This window comes from Chiloscyllium plagiosum, unplaced genomic scaffold (assembly GCF_037043375.1).
Source record: "Chiloscyllium plagiosum isolate Xiang-an unplaced genomic scaffold, Cpla_swu_hap1 HiC_scaffold_2, whole genome shotgun sequence".
Lineage (NCBI taxonomy): Eukaryota > Metazoa > Chordata > Chondrichthyes > Orectolobiformes > Hemiscylliidae > Chiloscyllium > Chiloscyllium plagiosum.
The window spans coordinates 70,013,547-70,037,444 of record NW_028270140.1 but is presented as its reverse complement, the minus strand read 5'-3'; the positions used below and the strand labels follow the sequence as shown (position 1 = coordinate 70,037,444).

Below are 23,898 nucleotides of genomic sequence, written 5' to 3'. Positions count from 1 at the left end.
AACAAATTTTGAAAATTAGAGTCATAGAGATATAAAGCACGAAAATAGACATTTTGGTCCAACTCGTCCATGCCGACCAAAGATCCCAACCCAATCTAGCACCCTGCCCATATCTCTCCAAACCTTTCCTATACAAATACTCATCCAGATGCCTTTTAAATGTTGCAATTGTACTAGACGCCGCAACTTCCTCTGGCAGCTCATTCCATATATGTACCATCCTCTGAGTGAAAATCTTGCCCCTTCAGTCTCTTTTATATCTTGCTCCTCTCACCCTAAACCTATGCCCTCTAGTTCTGGACTCCCCCAACCCAGGGAAAAGACTTTGTCTATTTACAACTATCCATGCCCCTTATGATTTTATAAACCTCAATAAGGTGACCCCTCGGCCTCCAATGTTCCAAGGAAAACAGTCCCAGCCTATTCAACCTCTCCCTATAGCTCAAATCCTCCAACCCTGGCAACATGCTTGTAAATCTTTTCTGAACCCTTTCAAGTTTCACAACATCCTTCCTAGGAAGGAGACTACAACTGCATGCAATATTCCAAAAGTGGCCTAACCAATGTCCTTTACAGCCACAACATGACCTCCCGACTCCTGTACTCAGTATTCTGACCAATACCAAACGCCTTCTTCACGATCCTATCTACCTGTGACTCTACTTTCTAGGAGCTATGAACTTGCACTCCAGGTCTCTTTGTTCAGCAACACTCTCTAGGACCTTAGCATTAAGTGTATTAGTCCTGCTAAGATTTGCTTTCCCAAAATGCAGCACCTCGCATTTGTCTAAATTAAACTCCATCTGCCATTCCTCTTCCCATTGGCCCACCTGGTCAAGATCCCATTGTAATCTGAGGTAATCTTCTTCGTTGTCCACTACACCTCCAATTTTGGTGTCATCTGCAAACTTACTAACGATACCTCTTATGCTCAGCAATCACTTCTTTAGCTTCCTATAGAGTTCTAGGGCACGCCTGATCAGGTCCTGGGGATACCTCCTTACAAATTTGTTTCTCAATTTCCCGCTGACTATTGGGGGGTCTGTAGTACAATCCCATTAAGGTGATCATACCTTTCTTATTTCTCAGTTCCACCCAAATAACGTCTCTGGATATATTCCCATGCATATCCTCCCTAAGTACAGCCGTAACACTATCCCTTATCAAAAATGCTACTCCTCTCTTGCTACTCTTCCTATAGCTTTCTACTCTTCCTATAGCTTTTTTATCCTGGAACATTAAGCTGCCAGTCCTGTCCATCCCTGAGCCACATCTCTGTAATTGCTATGATATCCCACTCCCATGTTCATAACTATGCCCTGGGTTCACTGCCTTCCCTGTTAGTCCTCTTGCATTAAATTAAATGCAGTTTAATTTATCAGTCCGACCTTGTTCTCTGCCTGCCCTGATTGTTTGACTCATTCCTTTTCACAACTGTACCAGTCTCAGATTGATCTATTTCCTCACTATCTCCCTGGGTCCCATCCCCTCACCTCATTAGTTTAAATCATCCCGAGCAGCTCCAGCAAATCTCCCTGTCAGTATATTGGTCCCCTTCCAATTCAGATGCAATCCATCCTTTTACTCCAGAACAAAGTCCAATGATCCAAAAATGCAAACTCCAGGCCTCACCTCCAGAACACTCCTCTGCCCCAGCTCCTCAGCAACGCATTCCCTGCTCTATCCTCCTAGTCCTACCCTCGCTAGCTCATAGCACCGGGACTAATGCAGATATTACTATCCTCGAGAACCTGCTTTTTAAGTTCCAGTATAACTTTCAATATTCTCCCCTCAGAATCTCATCCTTTACCCTTCCTACGTCATTAGTTCCAATGTGTACAACGACCTCGTGCTGGTCCCTCTCCGCTTTAAGAATATTCTGTAACCTCTGAGATATCCTTGATCCTGGCACCAAGAAGGCAACAAACCATTCTGATTTCTCACTGCTGACCACAGAAACATCTGTCTGTGCCTCTGACTGAAGAGTGCCCTATCTCAATCGATTGCTTGGAATGTGACGCACCCTTCATTACATTAGAGCCAGTTTCAGTACCAGACACTTGGCTGTTTGTGCTACATTCTTCTAAGAGTCCATCATCCCATACATTTTCCAAAATAGCATACTTGTTTGAAATGGGGATAGCCACAGGAGACTCCTGCACTACCTGCCTCCCTCTCCCAACTTATCTGGAGGTAACCCATCTATCTGACTGTAACTGCAGCTTTTCTCCTTTCCTATAACTGCCATCCGTCACACTCCACAGCTCCTGAAAATTTCTCATTATCTCTAACTACCGCTCCAACTGATCATGCGAATCCTATCAGATTGTAACCAAACACACTTACTGCAGCCATAAATCATCAGTAACATGGAAACTCTCCCTAAACTCCCACATCCGACGGGAAGAGCACATCACTCTACTAAATACTATTTTACTCCTTAACAATCTACAGACCTAGAAAATAGCACAGTCTTCCTGCTCTAAAAAACAATGCTGCAAGCAAACTTAGAACCTATGTTTTTTACGTTTAAAATTTAATCAATAAAATGTATAATCAAGAAAGAACCAACTCTACTCACTATTGTAGATTTACACATTTCATCTGATCTTGTGAGTTAAGATTATATTCCTGCTGGTCAATGTGTTCACCTTCTCCTCAGGAGACTACTCCCACTCATTCAGCTCATTAATATGCATCAGTAAACCCCTTTGACTGATCTAATTGTTCAGACCAGAGCATGCTCAGATAATGCAGCACACTGTGTCCCGACGTTGTTTTTGTTATTCATGGATGACAGTGCCACTGGCTAGGCCAGCATTTATTGTCCATCCCACTGGGCAGTTAAGAGTCAACCACATTGTTGTGGATCTGGAATCACATTTAGTCCAGTCCAGATAAGGATGGCAGTTTCCTTCCCTAAAGGACATTAGTGAACCAGATGGGTTTTTCCAACAGTCAACAATGATTTCATAGTAATTATTAGACTCTTAATTCCAGATTATTTTTAAAAGAATTCAAATGCCACCATCTGTCATGGCAGGATTTGAACCCAGTCCCAAGAACATTACTTGGGTCTCTAGGTTAACAGTCCACTGACGATACCACTAGGCCATCACCTCCCCCCTGTACTGTAAGTATCTTAGACAAATTCAAACGCTACATTCTGCTAAACTGGAGTTGTGGTTGATGGATGGGCAACACTGTATCAATGCTCAGCTTCAGTAAAGGGGTTTTATAATGGAGTCATCAGTGTTGGTTCCAAAGGGTAGTCCTTGTCTCCCAGTAGCTATCTTTGCAAGGCATCTGGCCTTCAAATACAGCAGAAAAATTAGAGTTAATAGATGTGGAGCTGGAGAAGCACAGCAGATCAGACAGCATCGAAGGAGCAGAAAAGTCAACGTTTCAGATCGGGACACTTCATCAGGACTGTCTCGAAGAAACACGAGAGTTGTCAAAAATACAGGCATCATGGCAGCTCTCACGATACCTGGTGTACACATCCAAGATGCGGAACTAATGATCACAGATGAGTTACACATTGATGGAACGCAGCCCTTTTTTACTGATGAACGGAAGTGTGTGATGATATGGCCCTCTCATTACAATGTGTGCGCAGTCTCCTATGCCTTGCACCTGGGAGAAGCCAGCTCTGTTGGTAAAGCCTGTTACCCAGGCAGTAGCACTGACCTCATCACAGGGAAATGAGATGAAGCAGTGTGACCTGGCACAAATGCTATCAGTATCAGCCTTGATACATTTATTGGTGGACAATTGAGAAGTTCCACACAGGTCCTTAGCGGTTCCTTAAAAAACACCAGTTGCATAAAATTTCAATGCAACTGTCACTTGATGGCCAGCCAGAAAGGATCACCACTCATTTGTTCATGTTGCAGGACCCACTCCGGAACCTCTCATTTCTATGGCTGTCCCAGGACATCTGCAGTCAGCACAAAAATTGTATCTCACTCATCTGGAGAAAATATTATGGAGGACTGAAGTCTTTGGGCATCATGTACCTCCATCATAACCCAAAGGTAACTTCAGTTGTGCCCTCTTCTTATGGAGGTTGCTGCTAATCCTGGGTTTGCCAATGGATCTGTTGCTCCTCCATCTTTCTGCATCTTTGTTGCTTTGTAGCTACAGTGATGGTAACTCTTGCTGTGTCTGTATCCATCAGTCATCTTTGCAATGAACCTTTGTAAGGAACATAAGAAACAGAAGAGGTCCTAAGTAATATGAAGAGTCAGCATACACATCACTTATAATGACAATTTATAATACTGTTCCAAATAATGGGACATAGAACACTTTGGCATAGAGGGACATGGAATGTCTCTCCATGGTACTTTGACATTGCACTGTATTTTTATGCATGTATCAGCTGTTATGTCACAAAGACACAGTGCAAGATTGTATTTCCTGCATGCGTACTAGACCTCGTCCTCCAAGTCCTACATCATCTATGAAAGCCATCGTTATATATAGGAGCAGGTTACATTATACTCACAGTTCAAGATGATAGGAAATCAGTTCCATGTCCTGCAGCTTGTGGTCTTGCCTTATCTTTGCACTTTATGGCCTTCAGGGTTTCACTTTTAAAATCACCAGTGATTACTTAAGCTTCCTAGAGATGGATGTCTTCAATCTGTAATGATCAATGACATGGCCAAGATTGCTTCTGACCAGCATTTCCACCCCTACACCGCTGTATACTGCATACACCAGTGACATGATTACAATCTGTACCCTGCAGTGCATGATTGATGATATTGCATCTTGATGGGCCTCCCATCCATACAAGGTGAAGCCAACATGTGAAACAGAAAACAAACACTGAATCCGTCCATTCCAGATGTGTTTGCAACCATTTTCCATTCAAAATCTGCATTTAGGTGGTGAGAGAACATGGAAAGCCACGCAGGTTGCACTTTGTATGATGAACTGCAGGCTCAGCTTGGTAAGCAAGAACCCCTCCCACCCCTACAAACCTCCAAGCCTCTTTCTACTGGAACTTTCTGGACAGTCCTGATCCCCGACCTATTGCCAGCCACCATGTATTTTCAGACTGCAGGACTGACCATGGTCCACTCCCTAAATTGTAGTTAGGTGGACAACCTGACCCGAATTGCCCTAAGCAGAATGACTAACCATGCCCAAGCCCTTGACTGACCATTTGGGACCCACTTACTGACATCTTTCGACCTTTACTGGACTGAGGACTTGACAAGTCCCTGTGATTTTGGAATATGGCCATCTGGTTAAAGCACATGTCGCGTCCTTGCAGCTGGCACATGCTGTAGTGAGATTGACTGCACCGTGCAATAACATGTCCACACCCCTGGCTCTTGACAACCATGACAAGCCACCTGGCTTTGTGTCTGCTAAAAGGCAAGTCAAGACAAAAGTACTGTAAGCCTTTAAGGAGTGGCTGAGGGGTCATAAAACAGCAACACAGCGATGTTCTGAAGTCAGTACAAAGTGAGCAAGCACGAAGAGAACAAGCAAGCAAGCCCTGAGCTGCACTTTGGTTGAAACCATGAGAATGTCCCTGCTTGTAAAGCATCCCTTGCAGCAACATTACAAATGAAAGGTGCTGGTGTGCTCTGAAGTATAACACTAAAGAACAGGACCATACTGTAAGTGAACCATACTAGTTTCTACAGTTAGTCCTGCTAAACCTGATCTCATTGATGTGCTCCACAGCTCCCTGTAAACTGGGGTATTTTCTTTCGATATAAAGCTTCAGTTTTAGACTGCTTCTTTTCTTTTTATTTTAGTTCCTCATTCACCTTTGTAAGCTGAGAGGAGCTATCCCCTAAAGACTTACGATGAAAGTGCATTCAAACAAAGAACAAAATACACCTCTTAAAGAGGTATATTTTGTTTTTTTTTAATGATGAAAAATTGAGACAGAGGTGATGAACAATCTGCTCCAAAGCCACTGAAGTAAACAGCTGGTGAGGGATTTTTTTTTAAAGTTTGAATAATAGATGTAGCCTGAACGGGTGATGAATGGCTGTGATCATTAATTCAACAATTCTTTTTGCTAGCTCGGGATCGGACAAATCATGTAAACATGCCCTTTTTATCTTAATCTGTTCACAGTTGTCTATGGATAATGTAGGCTTCTGTCTAAAAAACGAATTCTAATTGATGCATTTGTTTAATCTGACTTTAAATGGTCTTCTTTTGCAATTCATACCTTTTGGGGAGTTATTCACTCTTCTGTTGTTAATCCTTTACTGCTGCAGCTAGATGTACCTTTGCCACCAATTGCAATGGGGCAGCATGGTGGCTCAGTAGGGGCAGGTACAGTGGCTTAGAGGTTAGCACTGCTACCTCATAACGCCAGGGACCCGGGTTCGAATCCAGCCTCAGGCAACTGTCTGTGTGGAGTTTGCACATTCTCCATGTGTCTGTGTGAGTTTCCTCCAGGTGCTCCGGTTTCCTCTCACATTTCAAAGATGTACAGGTTAGGCGAATTGGCCATGCTAAATTGTCCATAGTGTGTAGGTTATGGGTAAATGTAGGGGAATGGGTCTGGGTGGATTACTCTTCGGAGGGTTAATGTGGACTTGTTGGGCCAAAGGGCCTGTTTCCACAGTGGAGGGATTCTATGGAAATCATAGTGTAATTAAGAGAAATAAACCATTATTTTTTCTGAAGTAGATAACTGCTTCTATAATGCTAACACACAGCGTAAAGGTGTCATGACAACACTTCAGAATCCCAAAGTATGATGGACACTTTTAGATTTTAATTCTGAAATGTGTTTTTTCAAAAGTGGGTTGTTATGGATTTAAAAAAAACTACAAATGCAAATTCAAACACTGGCTGGCAAAGTCTTGTGTGGAATCTATGGAATATCACACCTGTACAGTATCAGGGCAACTAAAATCAGAGATTAATGTAACAGGAGAAAATGACTCTGTCCCATTTCCTACTTTCCTGATGAAGGGCTTATGCCCAAAATGTTGATTCTCCTGCTCCTCGGATGCTGCCTGACCAGCTGTGCTTTTCCAGCACCACACTCTCAACTCTGACCTCCAGCATCTGCAGGCCTCACTTTCTACTATTTCCCCTTTGTAGCAGAAACCAACCTCCTGCAGATATTCTTTGCATTTTGCCCTTCTGGGAACATACAAAAGAAACAGGTTAAAATTCACTGTAACCCTCATTTGTGTGCACTAATGGAAGGAGGTGTGCTAGTGGAAGGAGTGAACTGAGACACTTAGTGTGTGCTGTGAAGGTGAAATTCAACAACTCACCCATTAGTCAGTGGGTATGCCGTTAATCCATGCATTGCAAGAAAAAAAAGTCTCTAACACTGAATGCTGGAAGACAGCTAGTTAGCTAACGAGTCAAAAAGAACTGGGACAATAGAAAGACTGTCTTGCTCTGACTGTTGCCAACCAACCACTGCCAAAAGGAAACAGGACAAAAGGATTTTAACTAATTTGAAAAAGCCAAGAATCACAAAATCAACTCTTCAACTATTAACATTCTAATAACTATTTTTCATAGACCACTTAGAGAATCTAATCCATATATCTTCTAACCTCTTTCTTTCTTTGGACTCCATTCTTATTCCTGATCTATGTGTTTGTGTATTATGTTACTATTTGTTTTCATGCTTAGTAACGAAAATATTCACTCTTTCTTTAAGAAAGCATGGTCAAGTTGGGTTCTTTTAAAACATAGATTCATTTGGTCTGGAAGATAGGCATCCACAGGGGAGGGATCTTTTTTAAACTGACTTCATTGAAATCAACCAAGGCATGGGTGAATAAAGAAGAGGGGCCAGGTCTTTCTTCCTCACCTGGAGGCTTAACAATTTGGGGTATCCAATCTGGACCTGTTATAACCTGGGGAACCTTGCCTAGGGTCTGGTCACAATAATAGATTAGCATAGAATTTGTGAAAAAAAAAATCCTTTCAAGGTGAGAAAAATATAACTATTGTACATATGTGTGGTTATTATTGATTAAGATATTTCCTGAAACAATAAGTCTGAAATTAATCCAATTTTCTGATACTATATGCAGGTATGAGGAAAATTCTTCTTCCAGGCACAGGACAGATGAAATCACAAGGAAACTGTTAAAGAATCATTCTCTATTCAGTATCACTGCCAACCATACCACAATTAATAAAAAAGCTACCCTCTTAAAATACACAGTAAAAAGTTAAGAATGTTTGAGAATCATTTTTATTTTAATAATAAATATCAGAACAATCCAAAATACAGAAATTTAGTTACCAAGGAAAAGGCTATTAAAGACCCAAAGCATCATAAGATACCTTAGTTCATTTTTGTGAATCTGCTCCATTTTTCTTTCCAGTTTTTGAGTTTGCTTGGGAAACAATTTAATTTCACTAACATATCCCTCTGGGTGTTCACCTGGTTCATAATCACCCAACTCAGCTGCCAAGAGAAAAATATGTCAATTGAATTGTAATTGTTGAACATTTCTAAAGAAATATGCATGTTATAACAATTGTTTTATCCGTTTTTCATAAATGAATTCCAGTGCACTGTAAAGCTAATATTTTGTTCATTCCACTGTAAACCGCATTGACATTCCAGAAATAAACCTCATAGCACTATATGCCTGTAAGTGTTCTACTAATTACTGCAATCATTTTCAGTATGCATTTGAAAACAACCTAACTTTTCCATAAAGTTTGCATGATCCATGGAGAAATGTTTTGCCACCAACAATACAAAATAATAAGCTGAACCAACATTCTTTCTGCTTGAAGATTTCTAAAATTGCAGTAGCAAGGACAGTTTCCATTAAAACTGCATGCTCAATCAGACAATAGTCACCACTGGTCTGACCATAAATACCACAGCCTTACCATTATTCTCTGCCATCTGGTGCTTGTTTATCCATTAATGTCAAACTGTAAACAGTACCATCATCTAAACTTACCATGTGATTTATTTCCATCTGTTGGCCATTCCAAATGCTCCCTTAAAGGAGTCACTCGAAAAGCTCCCAGAGAAATACATAATTTATATTTTCATTGTTGAGATCGATGGGACTGAAAATCTAGTGACATATGTAATGCTCACAGTATATTATTGCACAAAATCAAAATTACATTGCCTTCTATACAGATCATCTGACCCCAGGTTGTAATCCTCTTTCAATGCATCCTCTGCAGCACTTCCTCACCTGTATTAGGTTAGTGTTTTTCTTTATTTGCAGGAAATCAATACTCACTTCTCCCCTCCACACCATGCAAAAGTGGCCAAATATATTGGCATGTAATTGAGAGAATTACTGCAAAAGTTTAAATTCAATTTGGATATTGAGGCATAATTTGGGGTGTTAATAGCCATTAATTTATTTTTCATGGAAATCTACTTTTCTTCTGAATTCTTGAGGACCAACCTGCACTTCTGCTGACTGGGAACACCTCGAGCCAGGTTTTAGCTACCATGGTATGTTGTTCATAGACAAAAATTTCCCAATTCCCCAAATTTACCTCAGTATAAATTAAAACCAACTTCTGCTCCAAGGGATGGGGGGGGGTGAGATTTCTGGGAACAGGTACAGCCAAGCTGGCTGACTCCAGATGTAGATGTTGGTGGCCACAAGGCTAAAGAATGTTGAGGCAGGTTGGTTAGAAAACCCACTCTAGCACTCTGGAACTTTGTCCCAGTTGTATTAGAAGATTCCATGTCCATTTACTTAATATGTTCGATTTGCATAACTAATAAACCATCTAATAACAATGGCAAGACAACATCCATTCGCAAATATCCGTTTTTTTTTAAATTGACAACTTTATACATTGTAGGAACAGCAAGCAGACAAATAACCAAAATATCAATATTAGAGGCTTGAAATGCTGGACACTTCCTTAAGATTGTCCAAACAAACACTATGAGATTTATAAAAGCGAACATAGTAAGGGGAACTTAGTATAACCAGTATCTTCCAACTCCATGACCACCACTATCTAGAAGAACAAGGACAGCAGATACAATGGGAACACCATCACATCCAGTTTCCCGAACAAGCCATTTAACATCCGGACTGGAAATATATTGCTGCTCCCTCATCTCACTGGATCAAAATCTGGGACCTCCCTCACAAATGGCTTTGTGAGTCTACCTACAGCAAATGGACTGTAGTGGTTCAAGAAGGCACCTCATCACCAGAGGTGAAAGACTTATTTTCTTCCCCAAGGAATGCCGGAGATAAATAGCAGCAAATCAATGAAAGTAGACAGGCAGCTACACCAATCAATTAGGAAGGCAAATAGAATATTGACCCTCATACCAAGAGAATTTGAGTTCAGAAGGAGGGATGATTATTACAGTTTTACAGGACCTTGGTGAGACAACATCTAGGATATTGCCTACAGTTTTAGTCTCCCTACTTAAAAAGGACATACTTGCCAAAAAATGAGTGCAGTGGAAGTTTACAGGCCGATACCAGGAATCGTAGGACTCTCCTACAAGGAGAGATTGGCTCAACTCGGCCTATGCGAAAGTGAGGACTGTAGATACTGGAGATTAGAGTCAAAGGTGTGATGCTGGAAAAGCACAGCCAGTCAGGCAGCATCCGAGGAACAGCAGAATCAATGTTTTGGGTTTCTTGATCAAGGGTTTTTGCCCGAAACGTTGATTCCCCTGCTTCTCAGATGCTGCCTGACCAGCTGTGCTTTTCCAGCACCACACTCTCAACTAGGCCGATGTTCATTACAGTTTAGAGTTTAGAAGGATGAGAGGGGATCTGACAGAAACATAAAATTGTAACAGGGCTAGACAGATTAAATGCAGGGAGGATGTTTTCCTTGACTGAGGAGTCTAGAGTCCAGGGACACGGTTGCAGGATACAAGGTAGACTATTTAGGTCTCAGATGACAAAACATTTCTTCACTCAAAGGGTAATGAATCTATGGAATTCTCTACTGTAAAAGGTTGTAGAGGCCAAGTCACTAAATACATTCTAGAAGTAGACATTTTTCTTTTAGATTTAAAGACATTAAGTGGTATAGCGAGAAAGCAGGAATGTGGCATTGAAATGGAGATTCGGCCATGGTCATATTGAGTTGTGGAGCAGGCTCAAAAGGTCGAATGGCCTATTCCTGCTTCTAATTTCTATGTTATTGCATGTGTAGCTGAATGATTGCATCTTAGTGGGCGGCACGGTGGCACAGTGGTTAGCACTGCTGCCTCACAGCGCCAGAGACCCGGGTTCAATTCCCGCCTCAGGCGACTGACTGTGTGGAGTTTGCACGTTCTCCCCGTGTCTGCGTGGTTTTCCTCCGGGTGCTCCGGTTTCCTCCCACAGTCCAAAGATGTGCAGGTCAGGTGAATTGGCCATGCTAAATTGCCTGTAGTGTTAGGTAAGGGGTACATGTAGGGGTATGGGTGGGTTGCGCTTCGGCGGGGCGGTGTGGACTTGTTGGGCCGAAGGGCCTGTTTCCACACTGTAATGTAATCTAATCTAATCTCAATTCCTACACTGCACAAAAATGGTTAACAAGGATGATGAGATGATGAGAAAAAGTGACCAACTTCACAAGAACAATAGCCCACTGTACAAGGCAGAACCAAACATTGCTCATTAAGCAGGATTCTCAAGGTAAGGACTGCTAAAAGGCTACTTGACCATCATGGCTGTCAAGGCTACTAAATTAAGGACAGAAGGCAAGACAATGAAACAGGTGTATCTTGCCTGTCAGAACCTCAGATGGATTACCTTATAGGGTCCTGTGAGGGAATCAAACTTTCTGGAATTTGCAAGAGAAAAACATATAAAAATAAGTGCTTGGAAAAGATCATCAGCATAACCTAGGAACAATTATTGCAGAGGCAGGATCCTGAGTTCAGGGAAGAAGGACCGATACAGCTGATTGACTGAAGCTTGGCCAGCTAACCCTCAGTGTGGGTAGCACCCAAGTTCAGATGAAGATTCAGCCTAAGACATTGTACAAAGTATGCCTACCGACTGCCTCTCATTATAATAATACACCCTCATATTTCTCCGTTGCAACTTTATGCCTGATGTCACTTCTGTTGGAATGACTGGAAGTGGCCTTTGCAGGCAGAATGACAGAAAAATAGCTACAATCTGCTCTTTAATTTTCTTCTACCAATTCAAATAACCTCTTACAACTCCAATTACATCTCTACACTCTGCCTCCTCCCGCTCCAGTCCCTTCTGTCATATAACTTATCAAGCCAAATGAGTGGTGTTGTGCCATTCCATTCAACAGTGCATTCCACACTGTCAGCATTTTCTATGTATAGATGCATTTCTTCCATGGATCTATTACTGATTGTTATATCCCATACTACCCACACCACTATTCTGAACTCACCCACAAGTGAAAATATTTTCTGCAAAATAACAGAAATTAAAATTTTAAATGTTCCAAACATAAATTAATTAATTGTGAGCTGACTGAATCACCTCCTGAATCCACAAACTTTAGTTATTTCTTGTGCCTCATGGTCAGTGTCTCAGTGCCTCAGTGAGCAGATTAAAAAAACTGTCAGCAACTTCATCACTCACCGCTCTCTCACTGTAAGTTCCCATCAGAAGGAAGTGAAAATGTTGCTCAGACTCTCTAAGGGCTCCACAAAAGTTTTAACCCAATGAAGGTGCGTTGCTGCCTCACACAGAAAAGCTGTTTAGTATCACTAACATTACACACATGTTCTTTCCGTGAGAAAGAACAGTGCCCTACTAACTGATATATTTAGCTTCCAGTAGACCAGCAATCCTACATTGGTTATCAGCATAATTCCTCTGCCCTCTAGATAATTATGATGTGGAGGTGCTGGTGTTGGACTGGGACAGAAAAAGTCTGGAGTCACATGACACCAGGTTATAGTCCAATAGGTTTATTTGAAATCACAAGCTTTCTTGTGACTTCAACCAATGAAAGAGCAGAGCTTCATAAACTTGTGATTTCAAATAAACCTGTTTGACTATGACCTTGTGTTGTGAGACCTCTGGTTCTACGTAATTAGGGATGGCCACTAAATGCTGGCATGGCTAGCAATGCCTGTATCATAAAAGAATAAAAATAACCACAAGATTATGGAGCAAATGTTGTACTTTTAATGTCATTGGGCCTGTTTCAATGCCAACAAAATAGGTGTTGAGGTACCAGTGTAGAACTGGGGTGGACGAAGTTAAAAATCACAACACCAGGTTATAATCCAACAGGTTTATTTGAAAATCACAAGTTTATGAAGCTCTGCTCCTTCATCAGGTAGCTGTGGAGCAGGATCATAGGACACAGAATTTATAGCAAAATATCAGTGTCATACAACATCAATATCTTGCTGTTAAGTCTGGGTAAGATGAAAGACATAACAGAAATCTAGGTTTGTTCAATATATCGCATCAGTTGTATGACACTGATATTTTGCTTTAAATTCTGTGTCCTATGATCCTGCTCCACAGCTACCTGATGAAAGGAGCTACGTTCCAAAAGCTAGTACTTCCAAATACAGAGGAACCTCGCTTATCCAAATACCAATTATCCGAAAGAGATCTCGAGATCCCGATAGAAACATTACATCAAAGACATGTTTCCAACTGTGATCACATCTTTTGTTTACAGTGATTAAACAGGCACCGGCTCCAAATGACTGACCTCCCGCCCCCTCTCTCTCCCCACACTTTCCCTGGAGTTCTATAGAGAGGTGTACCCAAAACCCCTCCACCCACTTCCCCAGGGAATCTCTCTAACATTGTCCTATACAGGGCAAACATGGAGCCTCTCGAAAAGTTGCAGTAAAAGTGTGTGTGTGTGTGTGTGTGTGTGTGTGTGTGTGTGTGTGTGTGTGTGTGTGTGTGTGTGTGTGTGTGTGTGTGTGTGTGTGTGTGTGTGTGTGTGTGTACTCGCACGCTATTTGGAGACACCCCACAAAGGCAACTGCAGCAGCAGTCTTGTTGTTGGCGTCCAGTCTGGCTGCCCTGAAGAGGGGATGGGGGGCAGGGGTGGACAGGGTTTGGGGGCGGGGTGGGGGCGGAGTTGGACAGGGTTGGGGGCAGGAACGGTGTTGAACGGGAATGGGGGCAGTATTGGATGGGGGTAGGAGACAGGGGGACAGTGTTGGACGGGGACGGGACGGGGTGGAGTTGGACAGGTTTGGGGGTGGGGGGCGGAGTTGGACGGGGTTGAGGGACAGGTGTGGTGTTGAACGGAGACGGGAGGGGGGCGGAGTTGGACGGGTTGGGGGAGGGGCAGAGTTGGCAGGAGGGGGGGCGGAGTTGGATGGGGTGGAGGGCAGGGGGACAGTGTTGGATGGGGGTAGTGTTGGGGGCCCGGCGCACATGCTGTGTGCTGCTGCAGTCTCCTGAATGGGGAGCAGACTTTAAAAACTCCGAGCCCCAGAGGAAAGGCATTTAATCAATTAACCGAATAATCAATTATCCAAACGAAATAGTGCCCGCCCATCTCGTTCAGATAATCGAGGTTCCCCTGTAAACCTGTTGGACTATAACTTGGTGTTATATGGTTTTTAACAAAATAGGTGACAGACGTTCTCTTGTTCATTCCTTAGGGGAATACCTTGATGAATCATAGTTAATCTGCATTTTGCAAGATTTAAACAAGCTTAGCTGTTAATTGTCAGACAATAGAAACTAGTGCATTCACCATTGAAATGCTTTTACACATTTAATTGTGGCTTTCAAAATGAAATGAAAAATGGAATTGGATAATTACCAGGAGGAAGATGGGGAAGTGGTGGGGGAATGAATTCAGGGATATGGAGGAAAAGCAGGGCATTGGAACTAGCTAAATTGCAGAGATTTAGTAAGAATTTAATCATCAAAGTGATTTCCTTCTGCTTTGTAACTATTGTATCATTTTAATTTACTGGAGTGTAAAACTTATGCAATGGAAATTTTTGCATTGGCATTACTCTTATTTTTTGAATGATTTGGTTATTTGTACTTATGTCCTTGCGGCAGTAGTGGAAACAGCATACATCAATTCATCCATTATTTTCATATTCAACAATATTCGACAAATAAATAGGTGCATAAAATGCAAACTATTGTTGCAATTAAAAGACAAATAAAAAGGATAAATATCACTTTAGAATATTTGATCAATTTAATTAGATGGGTGACATTCGGTTTAAAAACCACTTTTACAAGATTGTAATGTACGTGAATTCTAATAATGTGTGTAACTGCATCACATTGTATTTGCTGACTTACCTTGTAAAGTATATGCACCCAGAGAAGCTGCATCTGACAAAGAGCAAAGAAGCCGTCCATGAAATATGTCCCTTTTAATTTGAAGATACAATAAATACCTGTAAAGCAATATATTTAAACAAATAATTATTTCACAAAATCATTATTAAAAAGCCTGCACAACAGACCTGATTTTAACATTAACTCCACTTCCTGGCACAAAGGCTGCACTGAGAGGAGAATCAAACTCAACTTTGGGGAGTAACTCAACCAACCAAAAACTTCCTATAAATATTCCATTGCCTGGATGAACCCAGCCAAGTCCTACTGTATTGTCCTGGATAAGTCTTTAGATGTATGGTGGCCTGCTGTATGCTAGGCAATGAGGACATTTTGAAGGATCAAGCAAGCCAGCCACCACAGGAACAAGATGAAGAAAGAGTTGTTGAAGAGGGTAATGGGGAAGACCAAGTCTGGATTAAGATTCCACCCATGTGTTCAGAAGAGAGAGAGATTGTTTGATCTGTATCATCTCAACTATCATTCCTACGGGTGGAAAGGCTATGGGTGGAATCTTACCTTTTTTTGGCAAAGTGCAGGCTGAGTCAGATTTGGTGGAGTGATTCTTGCTGCAAGGCTGAGTAGGTTTCCTCATTGTATTTTACCAAACTCACCACTTTAATTGCAGTTTGCATCTCATGGCGAGAATCACACACTATTTCCACCCCATTTAACACTCACCAATCCCCAGCAGAGATCCCAGGATTGACCAATATCCTTGGTGATGACGCCATATTTAAATGGCCTTTGTGCACCTGGACAAGCATGGTTAGTTAAGAGCTGCCTTGCATGGTTCCTGATATTTATCCCAGACATGGCAACAGGAGGAAATTGATGGTGGATGGGACGGTGCACAGCAGGATGCTGTCTTCCCTCAGGAGTAGCAGTGGAGACCACACACCAGACAATGCCAACATTGTCTGAGAATGCCACCCATACAGAAGCAGTCTCAGTTATCTGGAGGAATGCCCAGTGATGTATGAAGAAAAGCAATATCCTTAGAATCATAAAGGTACACATACCTTGGTGGATGGAGAGCTGCAAGTGGTGTCAGAGACAGGGAGTGGAGATAATCATGAAGTGTCACAGCAAGCAATATATGGTCCATGATAAGGTTCAGTTTTCTCACATGCAGCAGGACCCTGATTTTAAGAGTAAATAGGGTTCCAATCCCACACATGCCAGCAGCAAGTTCAGTGGCACAATTCTCCAGCTAGAACGCAAGTCTTCTCATTGGCCTGGCAGCACTAGTTAGCCAATCAGATGGCCAGCAGCTTTGAAGTTTCAGTAGCCTCACCAGGAGGTGTGGGTGCTGTTGAGGCTGATTAAGAGCTGCAAAGTGCCTCAATAAGTCAGCACAGAACACTCTCAAAGCCAGTATCATCATTGAAGTGAATGGAAAGCCTCTCAGTATGACCACAGTTGCAGCATTTAATCCATATTATCCATAATCCATCTTATCATTGGGGAATGGAGACTCTGACTCCAATATCCCATTAGTTTGCCACAGAGAGGCCATCTCAATGATCTGCTGCTCTGTTGATGTGGGGAACATTCCACTGGTGGGAATGTTCCTCCAATACATAAAATTACCACAGAAATTGCCTGCCAGCCAGTCTAGAGTAGGCAGTAAAACTAGCTACTAGACCAACAATTTCAATGTTCCCTGGGTTCAGGAATAAATCAAGAATCTATCCAATGCTCCTCCCGGCTATTTTCCCACCTCTACAAATCACTTTAAACCACTGCAACCAGGAAAATCCAATCCATTCAGCAGAATTTCATATTTAAAAGCAGCTTACATCCATAAACATCCACTCTCTCAATAGCAGCAGTGTGTACTAACTATAAGATACAGTGCAGAAATTCAACAACAATCCTTTGACAGTACCTTCCAAACTCATTACCGCTATTATCTACAAGGAAAAGGACAGCAGATACACCATCACCCGCATAATCCTCTCCAACCTTTCATCAACCTGACTTGGAAACATATCACCATTCCTTCAGTTTATTGGGTCAAAATCTTGGAATTCCCTCCCAAAAGGCATTGCGAATCTAGCTAAAGCACATGAACGGCAGCAGTTTAAGAAGGTAGCTCACCATCAACTTATCAAATGCAACTGGGGATAGGCAATAAATACTGGTTCAGTCAGTGATGTCAACATTCCTTGTGTGAATAAAAGGAAAACAAGAAGGTGGTGTGGGCACAAGTGGCTCACCTGGTCCCATCCAATCATGTGGTCTCATAACATTTTAATGCTGCTGGCCAATTAATGTCCAACCAATGGGACTCCAGGCAATTGCAGGCAGCGAAAGGGGTGACTGCACAGATTACAGTGCCCCACAAGGGGCTGTTTAATCCATTAAAGTCTGTTGTTTTAAGAGTAGAACAGTTTCTGGAGGTCAGCAATGAATATGAGTGCAAGGGAGAGCCTGAGGAGTGTGGAGCAGGCACTGGCAGTCAGCTGGAGCCACAGGAGCTACATGACAGCCCCAGTCATCAAGAAGAACTTAAAAGCACGGGTCACTAAGATCAATTTTGAAGCACTACATGACTTAAAGAAAGACGACCTAACACCCTGTCACCAGTGGCAGTGGCATTATCGTGGCTGGTCCCATTGTTTAATGATGACACCTTGTGTGCCCTTCTCCAGTCTGTAGGAAGCCTTGGATGGAGATAGCAGGGGAAGTCAGTAGTAATGGGTTCATTCATTCTGCCAAAACAAAATTAAACAAACTTTGATGTGCTGTTGCAAGAGTGAGTAAGAATCCTTTAGCTAAAAATGTGTTCACAACTATGAAATGTTGTGTATGTGCTATGAGTAAGCAGATCTCCACCAGGGGAGTGGATAAATGGTCTCAAGATGCCCATCATCTAGGTCAGGGAGTCTTGGCATCCACTAAATCTCTGAGGGCTGGGATGTGATTCTTGGGAAGGGTAACTGTGAAGGAAGCAGTATTATGCCATGCAGTACAAAAGCAACAGAAAATCCTGTGGAATTCATACATCATCAAACTGCTATTACAGGAGAAAGAACCCACAATGTCCGTTAAAGACCAATGACAAGTGGAGTCATCTCAAACTTGGCACTGGCCTCAAGGAGAACATCTTGGATCTGGCTAGACAGAGTGTCAGGTCAGTTGGAAGAGGCAACATGGAGTTAGTATTGAGGATTGTGGATGTCCTGGTTACTCTCTCTTGGCAATGTGGTGGCAGTAATTGAATTAAACAGGGATGGGATGAGCTTTTGAGTTTCAATGGGAACAAATGTCTACTTCTGTGACAAGCTTTATATCTTACACATTTCTTTTGAAGATGCAATGATTTTTGTATAGTATTCATGCAATATTGAGTTGCATTCATGTGAGTTATTCCCTTAGCAATTCAGTTCACAGTCCCAACAGGTACTATTTCTAACATATAGGCATTGATCTCTCAAGAACAGATCAAGATCTCAGAGAATGCATCATTACATCCTTTCTACATATTTAGCACCAGCTCAGAGACTGGTACTTCAGTAAGTATACATGAATAATCAGACTGATAATACCAATTACCAATAATTGCCAGAGTTGTCAGAGACTGTGAGGAGAAAGTGAGGTCTGCAGATGCTGGAGATCAGAGATGGAAATGTGTTGCTGGAAAAGCGCAGCAGGTCAGGCAGCATCTAGGGAACAGGAGAATCGACGTTTCGGGCATTCCTGAAGAAGGGCTAATGCCCGAAACGTCGATTCTCCTGTTCCCTAGATGCTGCCTGACCTGCTGCGCTTTTCCAGCAACACATTTCCATCATTGTCAGAGACTGTGGCAATCTAGACCTCTGATCTTCAGGGAATTGTCATAGACCAAGTAGTTGCAAAGCACCAGGCAGATGACAAGACTCTGGAGTCATCCTTAAGGCTGCTGATATTTAATGGTCAGCGAGAGGTGCATGAAGATCTATCAGAGATTCCTGAGGATGTATATATACAGTAGGAATGATAGTTGAGATGATACAGATCAAACAATCTCTCTCTCTTCTGAACATATGACCATCTCTATCGAGAGACTGGGATCAGTAATAAAAAGCAAGACCTAGTAATACAATCAGTGATTCTGAGTGTGAACTATGTAAAGTAGCCAGTGAGATAGATAAAATAACTAGAATCTCAAATTGCTCCTCATCTAACTCAGGTTAGCAAGAAGGGTCAACTGAACTCATGTTGATGGATGGGCAGCAACTGCCTCCTTCTCGGGACAGTGGCCCTAATTTCAATCCCCTCTGCTGCTCCACCATACAAATAGTATGGGCATTATTAGGGAGGAGACAGAATCAAAACATTGGAAATTGCCTGCCTCCTGATTTCTGCCTCCAAAATTATATACCTGGCCCAATAGCGTCAAGAATCCTGGGTGTACTTTCAAAGACCAGTCTGAATTTGCTGTATCATCTTCAGAGACTTATTCATAAACGATGGCCCTTCTCCTGTAGCCTCTTTAAAATTGGACCACCTATTCATGTTGTCTGTCCTCATTCCTGGTATCAAATTGTATCACTTCTCTGCATTGAAATTCATCTAGCATGTCGTCCTAAAGTGTATTATCCTCCTCTCTGTTAATTACATTTCTAAGATCCATCTCACCTACAGACTTTGAAAGTGCACTAAATAGTGCGGTGAAGAAGGCATATGGCGTACTGGCTTTTATTGGTAGAGGAATTGAGTTCCGGAGTCCTGAGGTCATGTTGCAGTTGTATAAGACTCTGGTGCGGCCACATCTGGATTATTGTGTGCAGTTTTGGTCGCCATACTATAGGAAGGATGTGGAGGCACTGGAACAGGTGCAGAGGAGGTTTACCAGGATGTTGCCTGGTATGGTAGGAAGATCGTATGAGGAAAGGCTGAGGCACTTGGGGTTGTTTTCATTGGAGAAAAGAAGGTTTAGGGGTGACTTGATAGAGGTGTACAAGATGATTAGGGGTTTAGATAGGGTTGACAGTGAGAATCTTTTTCCACGTATGGAGTCAGCTATTACAAGGGGGCATAGCTTTAAATTAAGGGGGGGGTAGGTATAGGACAGATGTTAGGGGTAGGTCCTTTACTCAGTGAGTCGTGAGTTCATGGAATGCCCTGCCAGTAGCAGTGGTGGACTCTCCCTCATTATGGGCATTTAAGCGGGCATTGGATAGGCATATGGAGGATAGTGGGCTAGTGTAGGTTGGTGGGCTTGGATCGGTGCAACATCGAGGGCTGAAGGGCCTGTACTGCGCTGTATTCTTCTATGTTCTATGTATGTCCAGGACTGAAATTTACAACTTTGGTGAGGTGAAGGAAGAAAGGGTTATAATGTTTGGATTGACCCCCCAGAAAGAAAGTCAACAGTTAGCCCAAAGGCCTAGAAAGAAGCCTGCACACAGCCATGGTGTGCTGTGGGTGGGATAAATTAGTATAAGGTGGGACTTCCATTCCTCAAGGGATCCAGTGAAGTCAAAGGCATTGGCTGACCTTTGGCAGGGTTTTAAAGTCCACGCAGGGAGGAAAGCCTGGAGGTTACAATTTTCCAGACGGGGAGAGTGGCTGCTAGCCTATACAATGGACATTATGACAAGTCTATTATCTGGTACTTCATCAAAAGCCTTTTGAAAGTCCATATACATAACATTAGCCACATTTCAGCAACCCAAGTTCGAACGATTAATTTAAAAATAACCATGTACTTTCTCAAATTCTACAGTTTCATTTTTATAAGAGAACAGAAGTACCTGGTGAGCTCCTCTTTAACCTTGACTGGTTCACTAGGATAGAACTTCACTCTAAAACACATGGTATACGGAGGCTGAGCTGCAATATCACAAAGAAATAAGTGAAAGCAGTAGAAAATATATGTTTTATATGACTGCAGTAAACCAGATATTAACTCAAAATTTGTTCTTAGCCAAACATTACCTCATGCGATAATGAGCTCTGTAATTTCAGGCATACCACTGCTGTGAACAAGAAAGCTCATTTATAAAAATGGGATGAAGGTGCAATGAAAAGGCAGCTTCAAAGCAGAGTGCATGTCAATAAATAAAATATACATAACATTTACTTCTCATGATACTTACTGCATTAAAACATTTGAAACTTAAGCCTCATTTGGCAATGCAATTTTTGTGTTACTCCCTTGGTCTAATGGTACAACACTGAAATGAAAGCAAAATATTTAAATGCCAGAGATGTGAAATAAAAGCAGAAAGTGTTGGAGAAACTCAACAGATCGGGTAGCATCTGTGGGGAGAAAAGCAGAGTTAACATTCTGAGTCCAATGACTCTTCTTCAGAACTGCAATCAATATAAATGTAAAGTCACCGTAGTCCTACCAGATCAAAGGTCCGCTCTCTGATTAGAGAGGGATTACTGTGGTAGTTTAACTTGAGGGTCACAACGCCACAGGTGAGGGGAGAGGTTGAGAAGGAAAGTTCTTCATGGTAACCTCATTTGGTACACAAATTGAACCTGCACTGTTGGCATCACTTTGCATCGCAATCAGCTAACTGAGCTAACAAATCCCCTATATTACATTCTGATCTACTCTGAATTTAATAATTTTCATCAATGGTGATAGAGGTGAATCTTTTTTTAAGATGGTCAATCCAAAATGATTCAAAAGCTTGCTTTAATTAGCAATAACTTTATATGCGTTCTCTTGTCTTCGTGGGGGAGAAAATAATGTATAGCATTACTATCCAGTGTTATACACATTCGCTTGTGGACCTATGTGACATAAATGGGAAGAGGAAGAAGATCCTGCTGAAAGAATGTCCTAGCAGTTCCTTTACTTCTACCTCTCTTAATTTGGCATTAATGGAACTGAAGTGGGAGTTCAGTCACCCAGTTCACTTGCAGGCTCTAAATTTAAAATTCAGGATATTAAGGGAAATAATCTTGAGATAATTGCATGAGTCATGTGCTAAAATGAAGGTTTGATGTGAGAAAGACTTGTTTTACTTGTTGGATTAGACCAATTCTGGGACAAGCAAGAGCTGTACCAATGGGATGAGACCCAAAGAACCAGGATGAGAACCATATCCTTGACAAAAATGGAGGTGGCTTTAAACTATTCTGCGGGAGAAATCAATGTACAAGATACACAAGCAGCCTAAATGTAAACACACAGTGTTAAATAGGAAAGAATAAGGGAGGAATTTTCATGGCAAGGGAATAAGTAAAGATACATAATGGGAATATCATGAGATATTTTAATATGACATGAGAGGAACCCCTACCAAAACTGAGTTAAGATTTCAGTACAGCAATGCACACAATGCTCATAAGTAAACAGGGGAGGTGAAACAACTGATGGCAAAGAGGAACAAAACATAGCAAGGATTACTGAGATGAGGATACAGAAAAAAAATCAGGACTTAACATTAAAAGGAAATATTTAGAAATTATAGAGAAATGGAAAGTTGTACTTATTCTGGTTAACGTAACACCAATAGAACTCAGCTTTCAGAACTTTTTGAACAGAGATACATGATAGTAAAGGATCAATCAATCTAAAAGATCCAGTCTACAGACCATTGAGTTGTGGAGGGAGGTGGAGGAAGATATGTAAAAATTAGGGATTTGAGTAAAAAGCACCAAATAATAATCATGAGGATTTTAAATTCCCAAGTTTTAATTAGGCTGAAGAAGTACACAAAAAGAGATAAGAGAATGAAATTCCTACAATATGTACAGGATTCCTTTCTAACCCAGGACATGAAAAGCTCAAAAGTGAAAGTTTTACACTTGATTCTGATGGAGGAGTATTCAAGGAGACAGGAACTGTGGCTCAAACGTATTGTTAAAACTGGAATGCAGCTGTCAATGCAGAACAAGCAGAGTAGGAGTATTTGATAAATCATAAGATGTTCCTTCTAGGATAAGGACAAATTCCTAATCTACTAAAGCTATGCTCAGTTGTGACAAGTAGTATCATTACTCTATGTGTCTCTGGAGTTCATTGAATAATCATGGAGCAGTAAAAACTATTAATCTGCGATTGGTAGAAACAAATGAACTACAATAACTGGATATGTATAATAGTAACAAAGTGTAACTGATTGGAGGACCTTGTGCATCATCATCAGATATATTCAACACCCAATGCATATGTTTAAATAAACCGATGAAGAAATAACTTGTCTTGTCTGATCACTGCAAGTGAACTGGGTGACTGAACTCCCACTTCAGTTCCATTAATGCCAAATTAAAAGAGGTAGAAGTAAAGGAACTGCTAGGCAATAGTGACCATAGTATGTTTTCAGATCATAATAGAGAAAGGCAAAAGTATGATGAAAATCAAGTTAGTAATTTAGAGAAATGTTGATTTTAAGGGATTTAGGATAGATCTTGGTGAAGTAAAATAGGGAGCTATACTGGCAAATAAAACTGCAAAGCAATGAGGGGAACATTTAAAGCAGTGTTCAACTGAGTGTGGGGAAATATATGTTTCATTAAAATGAAAGAACAACCTGAACCCTGGTTATAGTCTATGGATAAACAGATCAATTAAAATGTTAGAGAATATGGAGTCATGGGACAGGCGGCAAAATAAACCATTAGCAAGACAAAAGACAGAATGAGAACAACTGAAGGTCGGAAGTGGTTTTCAACAAGGAAAGGTTCAGGGACTACA

General features: G+C 41.6%; 1 protein-coding gene across 3 annotated transcripts in view; it reads right to left on the bottom strand.

The window, feature by feature from the left end:
• The window catches only part of frmd3 (FERM domain containing 3), a 218,879-nt gene that overhangs the window by 98,982 nt on the left and 95,999 nt on the right, over positions 1-23,898 (bottom strand). For all 3 annotated transcript variants that reach the window (XM_043712851.2, XM_043712861.2, XM_087993336.1), the window contains 3 exons: positions 20,996-21,074; positions 15,213-15,310; positions 8,305-8,428 (listed from right to left, as the gene is read on the bottom strand). In XM_043712851.2, the coding sequence (XP_043568786.1) occupies positions 8,305-8,428; positions 15,213-15,310; positions 20,996-21,074 (301 nt within the window). The remainder of the gene's footprint in view (positions 1-8,304; positions 8,429-15,212; positions 15,311-20,995; positions 21,075-23,898) is intronic.